The 13,997-nt window shown below is 43.1% G+C and overlaps 1 protein-coding gene across 2 annotated transcripts; it reads right to left on the reverse strand.

Annotated features, from left to right (window-relative positions):
* Positions 1–397: 397 nt before the first annotated feature.
* On the reverse strand, positions 398–8,567 carry DEFB121 (defensin beta 121). 2 transcript variants are annotated; one of them, XM_005568618.3, is made up of 2 exons: positions 8,342–8,567; positions 398–614 (listed from the first exon to the last, which is right to left on the reverse strand). In XM_005568618.3, the coding sequence occupies exons 1-2, from the start codon at positions 8,361–8,363 to the stop codon at positions 442–444; spliced, it is 195 nt and encodes a 64-aa protein (XP_005568675.1). In that variant the 5' UTR covers positions 8,364–8,567; the 3' UTR covers positions 398–441. The 2 variants fall into 2 exon arrangements, with proteins under 2 accessions (XP_005568675.1, XP_005568674.1); XM_005568617.4 differs by lacking the exon at positions 8,342–8,567 and adding an exon at positions 1,626–1,746.
* Positions 8,568–13,997: the final 5,430 nt, after the last annotated feature.

Here is a 13,997-nt window from a genome sequence, read left to right on the forward strand (position 1 = left end):
GATTGGGACCCACAGCCTGCCTCAGCCTAGACTCTAAAGCCATTGCTGTACAATACAATCACTACTAGCGACATTTAGCTATATAAATTTAAAGCTAGATTGAATCAAATTAAAACTTCAGGTCCACATTCACACTGGGCACATTTCAAGTGCTCAGTAGCCACATGTGGCTAGTAGCTACCATATTGAACAATACAGATAGGAAATATTTCCATCATGGCAGAATGTTCTATTGGCAGTGCTGGTCTAGAAGAAAACAGGAATCAAGTAGATATAATGAATATTCTTTAATTCATATCCTCTGGGACCAGCTATGGGTCAGCAGACTAGGAGCTAGTTGCAAGGTTTAGATTATTACCACCTACTGGTCCAGTCTGTTCTTCCTAGGATCCCATGATGCAGGATCCCATGATGTTGAGGCTCAAGGTTGGAAGAGAGGTGTCAGACTGCAGAAGTTGATTCCAGGCTTGTATTTGTGTCTGTTAATTTTGATCTTACAGGTACATACTTGGGATCCACACAGCACTTAGCCTCAGTTTTGCATAATATATAGTATACTTCACTTTTTTTACATGTTGTTCTGCACCTGCCTGACTTACCCCAACATTTCGTGACTGAAAACAAAAGGGAAGAAGAGAACAGGGTCAGTTTTGAAAGAAAGCAGAAGGGTGGGAAAGGGAGGGGCTAAAGCCCAGTAGAGGAGTAGGAGGGAAATGAGGAGGTCTGTGAGGGAAGAAGCTCTTACACAGGATCCCCTAAGTTTAAGGGAGATTATAGACCACTACACTTTCTTCCTTCACTCACGCCCCCTGTTAGAACCCCCAGAGTCCCCCCAACTCAGTGGCATGGGACCTACTGGGTAGCTTCCCCCCCTTGGCCAGCTCCTTGGGAGGGGGAAGAGGACCCCTCTCCCAAAGGTTTTATCTCCCCCATATTATAACGTACCCAAGTGCCCAGTAGCAATTAGCCACCTTTTCTTGTTGTTCTTCAGTATCCCCTCTGACCATATCAATGAAAGGTGACAGGAATATTAAATAAACTCATTTGAACATCTGTAAGGTTTCTAGGGCACCTGTAAAACTCCCAAGAACATCATACTGCCTTCTTCACAACATCCTGGGACTTTTCTCTGGCCCCAACCAGTTAAGGGAATTAGAAATAGCTACTCTGGGGAACCTACAACCTAGGGCAACCCAGATAATTTGAGGTTGCATAAAAAAGTGGAATCAGAATCCTCAAACAATCAGAAATTTGAGAACCATTTTCCTAGAGGCAACAAGAGATCAAAATTCAAATCCTTTCAAGAAAGATTTTTGAAAAAGTCCCCATTTTCTCTATACTCCATACCCAAGTCTCTCTCTTTACACTCTATCCCCTCCTCAGGTCATCATGTTCAGATTTTCCAGAGCTAACCAGAGATAAGGTTGGAGTGGTCAAGTACTGGGCACTGGGAAGATCATTTAGTACCAGAGAACTCAAACTTCCCCATGACTAGAGGGACTACCTAAAGGCCTCAGTGAGCTCTACTAGGCCTTTCTCCCAGCCCAACCTGTCAGAGCCCCCAGAGTTCTCTGAACATGCATCGGGTTCCCTGACTCCCATCCCCTTCTGGAGATCCTGTTTACCTGGGGTGACCTGGGCCAGGAGCAGGGTAACAGTCAAAAGCAGAAGAAGGAGCTTCATGAATGACGAGTGATCAGGGAGGGATAGGAGGCTTCTCAACTGGTAAAACAGACAGAGGACTCCATTCTGGGCAGTCCAGACTGGTATTTATTGCCCTGAGGAGCATGGGCAGAGCCAAGATCAGCGAAGCAGAACGGGAACAGTCATTGAGATCAGACAGGTAGGCAAGGAAAATATCAACCACACTGACTGAGGAGGCTGGGAGAGCGGAAGGGAGGTTAACAAAGAGAAGACACAGCCTTGCCTTTGAAGAATTTTATAGTACAGCTGGAGAAGCAAGAAGGGGGAAAATAGTTTCATCACTAATTTGTTTTTCATTAATGAGAAAAAAAGAGAGAAAAAAAGAGGTAAGACAAAAAAGGAGTGATACTTCTGTGCGCCTTGGCTTCTTCCCAGCAGCAAGGGCATCTTAGGATGTCCCATATGATGATGATTCCTTATAATACCAAATAAAGGGCAGAGCAGGGGAAAATACCTTAATAGCTGCATGGCCATTACCACTGGAAACCAGAATGTCAGAATTCATGGAGTGGAATGAGCAGGAAAGCCATAGCCCTTACTTTTAACAGTACATGTTTAATAGGAACAAGTAACACCCTCATAGGTAGCAAAAGAAAAGCCATTTATTATTGTTGTGGTCTTTTTTATTTTTTATTTTTTTTATTTTTTTTTTGAGACAGAGTCTTGTTCTGTCACCCAGGCTGGAGTGCAGTGGCACAATCATAGCTCACTGGAACCTCGAACTCCTTGTCTCAAGCAATTCTCCTGCCCCGGCCTCACAAAGTGCTAGGATTAAAGGCATGAACCATCATGCCCAACTTGGTCTTTCTTTAAAAAAATGGTAGATTGCCCCAGCATTTTGGGAGGCCGAGGTGGACGGATCACAAGGTCAGAAGATCGAGACCATCCTGGCTCTCTACAAAAAAAATACAAAAAATTAGCCAGGCGTGGTGGCAGGCCACTGTAGTCCCAGCTACTCGGGAGGCTGAGGCAGGAGAATAGCTTGAATCCGGAAGGCGGAGGTTGCAGTGAACCGAGATTGTGCCACTGCACTCCAGCCTGGGCGACAGAGCGAGACTCTGTCTCAAAAAAGAAAGAAAGAAATGGTGGATTGCAATCTTGGCTCTTCTTCACCCCTACTTGAATTCACACATTTGTCAAGGTCTCATCCTAGAAGAACTCTATTTCGTTGTCTCTTCACTTTGGCCTTGGCATGTGCTTTTCTTTTGCTAGTGATATGTGAGCAGAAGTGACAGTGTGCCAGTTGTGAGCCTATGTTTTAAGAGATGATGAATGTTTTCATTTTCCCTTCTGTGCCTCTGCCATCACTATGAGAAGAACATGGCCCAGTGGTCCAAGGAGGATGAGAGATATGTGGGGCGGAGCTACTCCAGGTGACTCACAGATCTACAGTGAGAAATATAGCTGCCCCAGTCACTCCAGCCTCAGCAAGGCAATCTAGCCAAATATAAAGGAGTGCTGTTTTAAGCCACTGAGGTTGGGAGTGGAATGTTACACAGTAATGGCTAACTTATACATAAGGCCAGCAGATAGATCAGGGAAGAGTCAAGTGCTTTTTAGGACAATAATGGTAAGGTCTATCTTTCTTCTTTTTTTTTTAAGACAGAGTCTCGCTGTGTTGCCCAGGCTGGAGTGCTGTGGCACCATCTCAGCTCATTGCAACCTCTGCCCCCCGGGTTCAAGCAATCCTCCTGCCTCAGCCCCCCGAGTAGCTAGGACTACAGACACGCGCCACCACACCCAGCTCATTTTTGTATTTTTAGTAGAGACGAGGTTTCACCATGTTGGCCATGGCTGGTGTCGAACTCCTGACCTCAGGTGATCCACCCACCTCGGCCTCCCAAAGTGCTGGGATTACAGGCATGAGCCACCGTACCTGGCCTAAGTCTATCATTTCAAAATGGACAGAAGCAAAGACAAACCAACAAGAGGAATATCTTCTTTCTAACATGGAAGAAAACAACAAGCCAGGAGCAGAGGCTCCTGCCTGTAATCTCCACAATTCGGGAGGCTAAGGTAGGAGGATTGCTTGAAGCCAAGAGTCTGAAACCAGCCTCAGCAACATAATGAGACTCCATCTCTACCAAAAAAAAAAAAAGTTTTGAATAGCCGGGCACGGTGGGGCAAAGCTGTAGTCCTACCTACTAGGGAGGCTGAGGCAAGAAAATCACTTGAGCCCAAGAGGTCGAAGCTACAATGAGCTAAAATTGCACCACCACATTCCAGCCAGGGCAACAGAGACTCTGTCTCCAAAAACAACAAAAAAAAGACAAGATAAATTTTCTTGTTGTCTGAAGAAAAATTAATGCTCTGGACCAGAGGTCACCAGACTTTTTCTGTAAAGCCCAGATGGTAAATACTTTAGGATTTGCGGGCCACAGCTATCACAACTACTCAACCCTACAGTTATAGAACAAAAGTACCCACAGACAATATATAAGCAAATGAGTGTGGCTGTATTCCAATAAAACTTATTTATAGACACTCAAGTTTAAATTCTGTATGATTTTCACATCTCTAAATAAAATTTGATTATTTTCAACTATATAAAAATGTACTGGCTGGGCATGGTGGCTCATGCCTGTAATTCCAGCACTTTGGGAGGCTGAGACAGGTGAATTACCTGAGGTCAGGAATTCGAGACCAGCCTGGCCAACATGGTGAAACGTCATCTCTACTAATTAGCCAGGTGTGGTGGTGAGCCACTGTAATCCCAGCAACTCAGGAGACTGAGGCGGGAGAATCGCTTGAACCTGGGAGGCGGAGGTTGCAGTGAGCTGAGATCGTGCCACTGCACTCCAGCCTGGACAACAGGAGTGAAAGAAACTCTGTCTCAAAAAAAAAAAAAAAAAAAAAAAAAAAAAAAAAAAAATTGTACCAAGGCAAACAGATCACTTGAGGCCAGGAGTTTGAGACCAGCCTGGATGACACAGCAAGGCCCCTCCTTTATTTAAAAAAAAAAATTGTTAAAAAAAAATTAAACAAAATTATTGCTGATTTTGTTGGTATCTCCACTTTGGAAAACTAGTTTAACAGTTTCTTTTAAAGTTAAACATACACTTATCACACAACCAAACAATTCTACTCCTACATATTTATCAAAGATAAACGTCCACTCCAAAACTTGAATTGTCATAGTAACTTTGTTGACCATCAGTGAAGACAACCCAAAAGTCCATTAATTAGTAAACAGACAAATTCTGGTATCTTCATGTAATAGAATACTATTCAGCAACAAACAATTAACCACTGCTATGCAACATATGCATGAACCTAAAGAGCAGGCTGGGTGCGGTGGCACACGCCTATAATCCCAGCACTTTGAGAGGCCGAGGTGGGTGGATCACCTGAGGTCAGGAGTTCGAGACCAGCCTGGTCAACATGGTGAAACCCTGTCTCTACTAAAAATACAAAAATTGGCCGGGGGTGGTGGTGGGCACCTGTAATCCCAGCTACTCAGTATGCTGAGGCAGGAGAATTGCTTGAACCCAAGAGGCAGAGGTTGCAGTGAGCCTGAGCCAAGATCGTGCCACTGCACTCCAGCTTGGACAACAAGAGTGAAACTCTGTCTCAAAAAAATAATAATAAAAATAATAATAAACATTTTTTAAAAAGCATTAGCCTGAGTGAAAAAAAGCCAGACCAAAAAAGAACATACTGAACAAGATTATTCACATGAAACTCTAGAACACACAAATGTAATCTACAGTGACAAAAAAACAGATCAGTAGTTGTCTGGGGCTGGTGGGAGGAAGTGGGCATTGACTGAGATGGGGCATGAGGGAACTTTCAGGGTGATGAAAATGTTCTATAAGCAGATGTCAAAACTCATCAAAATTGACACATTATATTTTATATAAATTATACCTCAAAAAAGTTGACTTTGGCTAACACGGTGAAACCCCGTCTCTACTAAAATACAAAAAATTAGCCGGGCGCGGTGGCGGGCGCCTGTAGTCCCAGCTACTCCGGAGGCTGAGGCAGGAGAATGGCGTGAACCCGGGAGGCGGAGCTTGCAGTGAGCCAAGATGGTGCCACTGCACTCCAGCCTGGGCGACAGAGTGAAGACTCCGCCTCAAAAAAAAAAAAAAAAACAAAAAAACCTGTGCTAGTTTTTAAAATAAGCAACAGAATCAGATAAATAACATAAAACCACTTAAAATATATACACATTTAATGTGGTACACATATACCACGGAATACTATGCAGCCATCAAAAAGAATGAAATCATGTCCTTTGAAGCAACATGGATGCAGCTGGAGGTCATTATCCTAAGACAACTGATGCAGAAACAGAAAACCAAATACCACATGCTCTCACTTACAAGTGGGAGACAAACCTTGGGTACATGTGAACATAAAGATGGAAACAATAGACACTGGGGACTACTAGAATCAGGAGAGAGGGAGGGAGGCAAGGGCTGAAAAACTACCTATTATATGCTATACTCACCACCTGGGTGACAAGACACATCATAGGAGTTAAATTAAACATCGTAGGAGTTGCCTATATGAGAGATGGATAGGAGTTGATTATGGGGATAAAAGTTAATAAATCAATAAAATAAAATAAGACAAGGGCTTTGTATAAAGCCGACTATGATTAATCTGCCATAAAGGCATAGCCCTCTATAACAGAGGACTAAAATAAAGTGCTATATTGACAAAGGGCTTGCTTATAAATATCATTACTAAGGAATCAGCCCCCTGGACTGGAACCCATTTCCTCTCCTTCCAGAAGGGGCTGCAGAGAGGAAACCTGAGATGCCATTCAAGCAAACGGCACAACTTCCTCTACTCTTGAGAAAGGGGATTGTTTCTGGTTTGAAGGGTAGGATACTGGGCTGAGAGCCTTGAAAAACGAGAGAGAGAGAAGAGAGCAAATCATGGGAGCACCATCTTTACAGAAGTCTTAGTCTAGAAGGTACTTTCTTTATATATCTAAGGAATCTCCAGTGGCACAGAGTTTCACCTACACTGAATGGTTTTGAGATCTACTTCCCTTTCTTTAAAGAACTCCATCATAGCCCTCAAGTTTGTTCTTGCGAACACTGATAAGCAGAATAAGGCTGCCTAATAAAAGGATGACCTGAATCCATTATGTGCATGATTTATCAGAATTAATAGTAGTTTTCAGCAGTAGAGAAGACTCTCATAAAAGACCCTTTTCCTATCTGTCATAAAAGACTGTGAGACAAAATGCCTTGATTGCTTTGCGAGCTAAAGAGGACTCCCCCACAGTTGAACTATACACATCTACAGTTCTGGAGTGTCCACCATTCTTAGATTCTGCTTAAGATTCCACATCTTCACTTCTACTGATATCCAACCATGTTGTCAAGACTACCATTCCAAGCTCTCCAAGGAAATAATCTGATTGGCTAAACATCATCTTATTCATTATCTAATAGAGATAAACCATTTTAAAAGGATAGAAAACTGTGGAACAACCTCCCTTACTGATATCTGCAAATTTCAGCTTTTCTTTGTTGCCACACATGAAGTCATATCATATGCTCTCAACAGATGGGGTGAATGCCTTTCAGTAAAAAAAGAAAAGGAAAAAAAATGTATGAAAGCAGAGCAAAAAAATAAGAAAGCGATAAAGATCTGAGGAGAGAATACGTGTTTTCCAAAGATTACAGAACTACAAATGAATCTGCAAATGGTCCATTAGAAAAATTATCTGAGGATGAAGAAAGGTAGAAGGCACTCATCAGAGAAAGGTTGATACTGATGAGTGGATTCTGCTGTGAAGTGTCCGGGAGCCTGCAGTCCACATACTAAAGGTGTATGCAGTAACCTGGACCTGAGTCCAATTCAGTGTACTCAACCCCTTTAATTAGGTTTCTGCAGTGCTGTGGTCCTTAATTCAACATCATTCCCCTCTTCTTGAGCCTCAAGTGGGTACCACTGCCATCTCTGGCTTAGTAGAAGATAGGGTGGTATCTGAAATTCAGAAAACTCTGAACCTGTTCCCTGCCTGGCCATTGACTCTTGCTTTGACCCATAAGTCATAAGTGACCCTAACTGAAGAGTTTGCCCAGCATCCTTCTACTCCCTTATCAGATTTCTTCCATCCACTTCTGGTTAGTTCCTTGCTCCCAGCACTACAGCAGGGAAAGGAAATATATCTACATATCACTTCTTTGTAATCTTTAGGGGTAGGAAGCATTGGAGGGTAGTGGGCAAAGAAGATGAAACTTCAGGCCCAAATAAGGCTTGGAGATTTTCTGGGGTTCTATTATATTCCAACTCTCTGGCTCCTGGTGCTATGTGTAACTAGCAATGGTAATGGATATGTTGGGCTTTTTTCTTTGACTTATTCGAAATGATGTTTGACAATCTCTCACTAGGAGTAATGTGGGGAAGTGGAAAGAACACAAGCTTTGGAGCCAGACAAATCTGGGTTCAAATCCTCACTTTGCCACATATTAGCCACGTGACTTTGAACAAGTTAGTTAATGTCTCTGAACTTCAGTTTAATTATCTCTAGTATAGAGATGATACTACTGACAGCAGAGGTTTGCTGTGAAGATTAAATTAGGTGATACTTGTAAAGCTCACGGAATAGTGCCTGGCATAGACAAAAGCCTCTGATAACTGGTGGTTATTGTTATTTACTATGAATTCTCACCTTCCTTGACTTCTTGAAACATTTGGCTATTGACCTCTTTCCTCCTTGAAGCTCTACTGGCTTTTCATTGTCAACATAGTCAATGTTCAATACAAGGGACATTAGGATTGGCAGAGCACCAGAGATCTCTCTGCTCACCGTGATTTTCAAGTTTGAAAATTTCAAAACTTTGCATCTCAAGTCTAAGACCCAGAGGGCTCACCCAGAGTCGAGGCTCAAGAACAGCCCTCCTTTGTGTCCAGAGTGTATACGATGTAACTCTGTTCAGTCACTGGTGAAAGATAACAGAGGAAACGCCTGGCTTTTTATCAGAACATGTTTCCAAGCTTATCCCTTTTCCCAGCTCTCCATGTCCCTCCAAGGATCTCTTCACTGGCCTCTTATCTTTACTGTTGCCAAACCTTTTCAGAAGCTGCTGTTTCCCTCAATCGTTCGTTTGTCTTCTTGTCCAGTAACCAACCACTGCTGTCTTCATGTCAGATCAGCTTCTCATCTCTCCTCAGGGGCCTTCAACTACTCCACATCCAAAGCTACCCAGGCCATTTTAAGTTTCCTGTGGACTAAGGACTAAGGTGCTGGGAGGTGAGGCCAGAAATGTTCAAGAGGGTTTCTGTCCCTAACATGCTTACCACTTATTGAGGAAAATGGAAAACAAGTATTTTTAAATGAGCTTCATATCCCTGAAAAGCATACACAAGAAGTGTTTTCTAAATAAATCAAATCTTTTTTTTTTTTTTTTTTTTTTTTTTGAGACGGAGTCTCGCTCTGTCACCCAGGCTGGAGTGCAGTGGCCGGATCTCAGCTCACTGCAAGCTCCGCCTCCCGGGTTCACGCCATTCTCCTGCCTCAGCCTCCCGAGTAGCTGGGACTACAGGTGCCTGCCACCTCGCCCGGCTAAGTTTTTTTGTATTTTTAGTAGAGACGGGGTTTCACTGTGTTAGCCAGGATGGTCTGGATCTCCTGACCTCGTGATCCGCCCGTCTCGGCCTCCCAAAGTGCTGAGATTACAGGCTTGAGCCACCGCGCCCGGCCAATAAATCAAATCTTGATTAAGAACCGATTACATGCAGAGCACTCTCCTGAGCACCAGGAATTCAAAGCAGTAAGGATCCTGACCTCTTAACAGCCAGCTCTGTTAGGATAAACTAGCGTATGCCGCAGTAACGAAAAAAAGAAGAATCTTGGTAGCTTCTAAGAACAAAGGTCTGTTTGTCCATTCCCCATACATGCTGCATATCCACTGAAGGCTGGCTGGAGACACTGCCCCATATCTGAGTGTGGAGCCCAGGCTGACTGAGTAGCCACTCATTTGGTGCTGATCACTATGGCAGAGGAAAAGAGAGCTCTAGAGAGTCTTCAACTGGCCAGTATATGCCCTGGCCTTGGAAGTAAAATATAACCACTTCATAACTCGCTGGCTACAACAGTGACATGGCTCCATCCAACCACAAGGGGGCCAAAAGTACAATCCTACAATGGGCTTAGAATGCAGAAAGCCAGAATTATCGAAACAACAAAAGACAATTGTGGGCAAGGCTGTGGAGAAAATGGAACCCTTGCACACGTTGTGTGGGAATGTAAAATGGTGTGGCCACTATGGAAAATGGTATGGAGGATCTTCAAAAAATGAAAGATAGGCCGGGTGTGGTGGCTCACACCTGTAATTCCAACACTTTGGGAGGCTGAGGCGGGCAGATCACCTGAGGTCAGGAGTTCGAGACCAGCCTGACCAACATGGAGAAACTCCACCTCTACTAAAAATACAAAATTAGCCGGCCGTGGTGGCACACACCTGTAATCCCAGCAACTCATGAGGCTGAGGCAGGAGAATTGCTTGAACCTGGGAGACGGAGGTTGCGGTGAGCTGAGATCACCCACTGCCCTCCAGCCTGGGCAACAAGAACGAAACTCCATCTCAAAGAAAAGAAAAAAAAGAAAGAAAGATAGAACTACTATATGACCCAGCCATTCCATTTCTGGACATATATCCAAATAAACTGAATCAGTATCTCAAAGAGATATCTGCATACCCACATTCATTGACATTATTGACCATAGCCAAGATATGGAAGCAAGCTAAATGTCCATTAAAAAATGAATGGATTTTTAAAAATGTGGTGTATACACACAGCAGAATACTATTCGGCCTTTAAAAATAAGGGAATTCTGCAATATGTGATGACATGAATGAGCCTTGAGGGCATTATGCTAAGTGAAATAAACCAGTCACCGAAAGACAAATGCCGCATTATTCCAGTTACATGAGGTGTCTAAAACAGTCAAACTTATATCAACAAAGAGTGGCATGATGATTGTTAGGAGCTGGGAAGTGAGGGAAATTAGGAATTACTAATCAATGAGCAGAAAGTTTCTGTTAAACAAGATGAATAAGTTCTAGAGCCCAGGTGCAGTAGCTCATACCTGTAATCCCAGCACTTTGGGAGGCTGAGACAGGAGGATCCCTTGAGGCCAAGAGTTCAAACCAGCTTAAGCAACATAGCAAGACCTTGTTTCTATTAAAAATAAAAAATTAGCTGGGCATAGTGGCATGCATTTGTAGTCCCAGCTACTCAGGGAAAGTGGGGAGGTGGTGCTGAGATGGGAGAGGATCTCTTGAGTCTAAAACTTGGAGGCTGCAGTGAGCCGTGATTGTGCCACTGCACTCCAGCCTGGGTGACAGAGTGAGACCCTGTCTCGAAAAATTTTTTTAAATGTTTAAAGTTTTAGAAATCTGCTGTATTACATTGTACCTAGAGTCAATAATAATGAACACAAAAAAAATTGTTAAAACAGATCTCAACACGTTAAGTGTTCTTACTACAATAAAACAAAATCTTTGAAAAACTCAGAAAGCCAGAATATTTGAAGAACAGTTTTTTTGTTGTTGTTGTTGTTTTCTTGGAGACAGAGTCTCGCTCTATCCCCCAGGCTGGAGTGCAGTGGTACCATCTCAGCCCACTGTAACCTCCACCTCCCAGGTTCAAGCGATTCTCATGCCTCAGCCTCCTGAGTAGGTGAGATCACAGGCACCAGCCACCATGCCTGGCTAATTTTTTTTTTTTATTAGAGACAGAGTTTCACGATGAACAGTTTCGCGATGAACAGTCTTAATGACTACCAAATATATCATCACAGTGGTCAGGCAGAATGGCCATATACATAAAAATACTGCAAAGTGGGCTATGTCTAATCAAAATAAATATATATATATATATATTACAGTAGAACAGAGCATGGGAACAACCACCCAAGGGCCAGGGCATTCAGGGAGGGGTTCATGGAGGACTTTCCCCTTCCCCAAGGCTTGAAGGAGAATAGGTTTCAGAGAAATGGTGGAGAAGGAGAGGGTGTAAAAGAGTACTCCAGGCAAGGGAGCAGTGTGAACTGAGGAGTGGTGGCAGGAACACTTGCAAACCATCTGGAAATAACGAAGATACTGCCTTCCTGCAGCTGCCAGCTCCTGTACCATATAATGTGGGAAATTGCATAGAAATAAGATTTTTATAGTCTTTGAATGCAAATGTAAAATACTTAGACTTGGTTCTCAGGTCAAAATCAGGGAACTGAGGGAAGTTGAAAAGGCAGAGATCTGAGCCCTTCTTCCCACTTTTTTTTGTTTGTTTGTTTGTTTTTAGACAGAGTCTAAAGAGTGGCATGATGATTGTTAGGAGCTGGGGAGTGAGGGAAATTAGGAATTACTAACCAATGAGCAGAAAGTTTCTGTTAAACAAGATGAATAAGTTCTGGAGGCCAGGTGCAGTAGCTCACACCTGTAATCCCAGCACTTTGGGAGCACGATCTCGGCTCACTGCAACCTCCACCTCCAGGGTTCAAGCAATTCTCCTGCCTCAGCACCCCAAGTATCTGGGACTACAGGTGTGCGCCACCATGCCCAGTTAATTTTTGTGTTTTTAGTAGAGACGGGGTTCCACCGTGTTAGCCAGGCTGGTCTCGAACACCTGACCTCAAGTGATTCACCCACTTCAGCCTCCCAAAGGCCTATTACAGGCATGAGCCACTGCGCCCAGCATTCTTCCCACTTTAAACTGAGCAGCTCCATTTTTATCTGTTTGATACATTGAGTTTCATGTAAGTTTTTGGTTTTAAAAAGTTTTCTCCTTTAAAAATTTATTTGAAAAACCTTGGTTTTGGAAATACAGAGCCATTTTTTCTTTAAGATTTTGAGCATAGAGTCTCAGAATTCAGACCTTAGAAGTTGTTGCATCTGATATGTATGAAAAGCAAGAATGCCCTCTAAACAACCCTTGCCTTCTCTCTTAAAGCTCTTCCAGCAATGGAAAAATCAATACATGTCAAGATAATGCATTCCATCACTGGACCCCTCTAATTTTTAGGAGATTATATCAATTAAGCCAGAATTTACCTTTCTGTAACATCTACCTATTATTCCTAATTCTGACCTTTAACAGTTCCAGAGAATAAGTCCAAAAACAATTCCATGTCAAATGCTTGAAGACAGCTATCATGGTCCTATTTGGTCTTTTTTTTTTCTAGGCTCATTATCCAAGTTTCCTCTCCCTACAAAGTAGAGCAGCATATTCTCTTATACTGGTGAGGCCTCTCAGTATACGCTGTTTATCTGAATCCTCTCCCTTTCTTAAAGCAGGGAGACTGATCTCAAGCAAAAACCTGAAAGGGGGTGTTTTAAGAAGGATAAGGCCAGTAGCTTGTGTATATAGGCCTCCCTTCACATTAGAAAAGAAAGAAGAAGGCCGGGTGCAGTGGCTCACACCTGTAATCCTAGCACTTTGGGAGACCGAAGCAGGCAGATCACTTGAGGTCAGGAGTTCAAGACCAGCCTGGGCAACATGGTGAAACACCGTCTGTACTAACAATATAAAAATTAGCCAGGCGTGGTGGTGCGTGCCTGTAATCTCAGGTACTCGGGATGCTGAGGCAGAAGAATTGCTTGAACCCGGGAGGTAGAGGTTGCAGTGAGCCAAGGTCACACCCTTGTACTCCAGCCTGGACAACACAGCCAGACTCTGTCTCAAAAAGAAAGAAAGAAGAAAAATGAGTAATGATAAAAACTTAGAAATTAAAAGTACAAAGATGAAATTTCCAGAAATTATAATAAAATGACAGAGATAAAATAAAAGCAGTAGAGAAAATATAAGAAAACCAGTGAATCAATCAAGGAGTCCAACATTTGAAAAATAAGCAGACCACAAATAGGGAACAGGAAAAACAAAGACCAGGAAATTATCAAAGAAATAAGTAAAGGAAGATTGTCCTAAAATTGAAAGACATGAGTTTGCAGGTTGGCAGGGCTCACCGAGTGCTCAGAAAAATTGATTTCAGTAATCCTACATGAAATTTAGGCACAACAGCCAGGGGCGGTGACTCATGCCTGTAATCCCAGCACTTTGGGAGGCTGAGGCGGGCCGATCACCTGAGGTCAGGAGTTCAAGACCAACCTGGCCAACATGGTGAGACCCCGTCTCTACTAAAAATACAAAAATTAGCCAGACTTGGTGGCAGATGTCTGTAATCCCAGCTACTCGGGAGGCTGAGGCAGGAGAATTGCTTAAATCCCAAAGAAGGAGGTTGCAGTGAGCCGAGATCATGCCATTGCACTACAGCCTGGGCGACAAGAGCAAAACTCCGTCTCAAAAAAAGGATAAGAATAAATTTA

The sequence above is a fragment of the Macaca fascicularis genome, chromosome 10 (genome assembly GCF_037993035.2).
Source record: "Macaca fascicularis isolate 582-1 chromosome 10, T2T-MFA8v1.1".
NCBI lineage: Eukaryota > Metazoa > Chordata > Mammalia > Primates > Cercopithecidae > Macaca > Macaca fascicularis.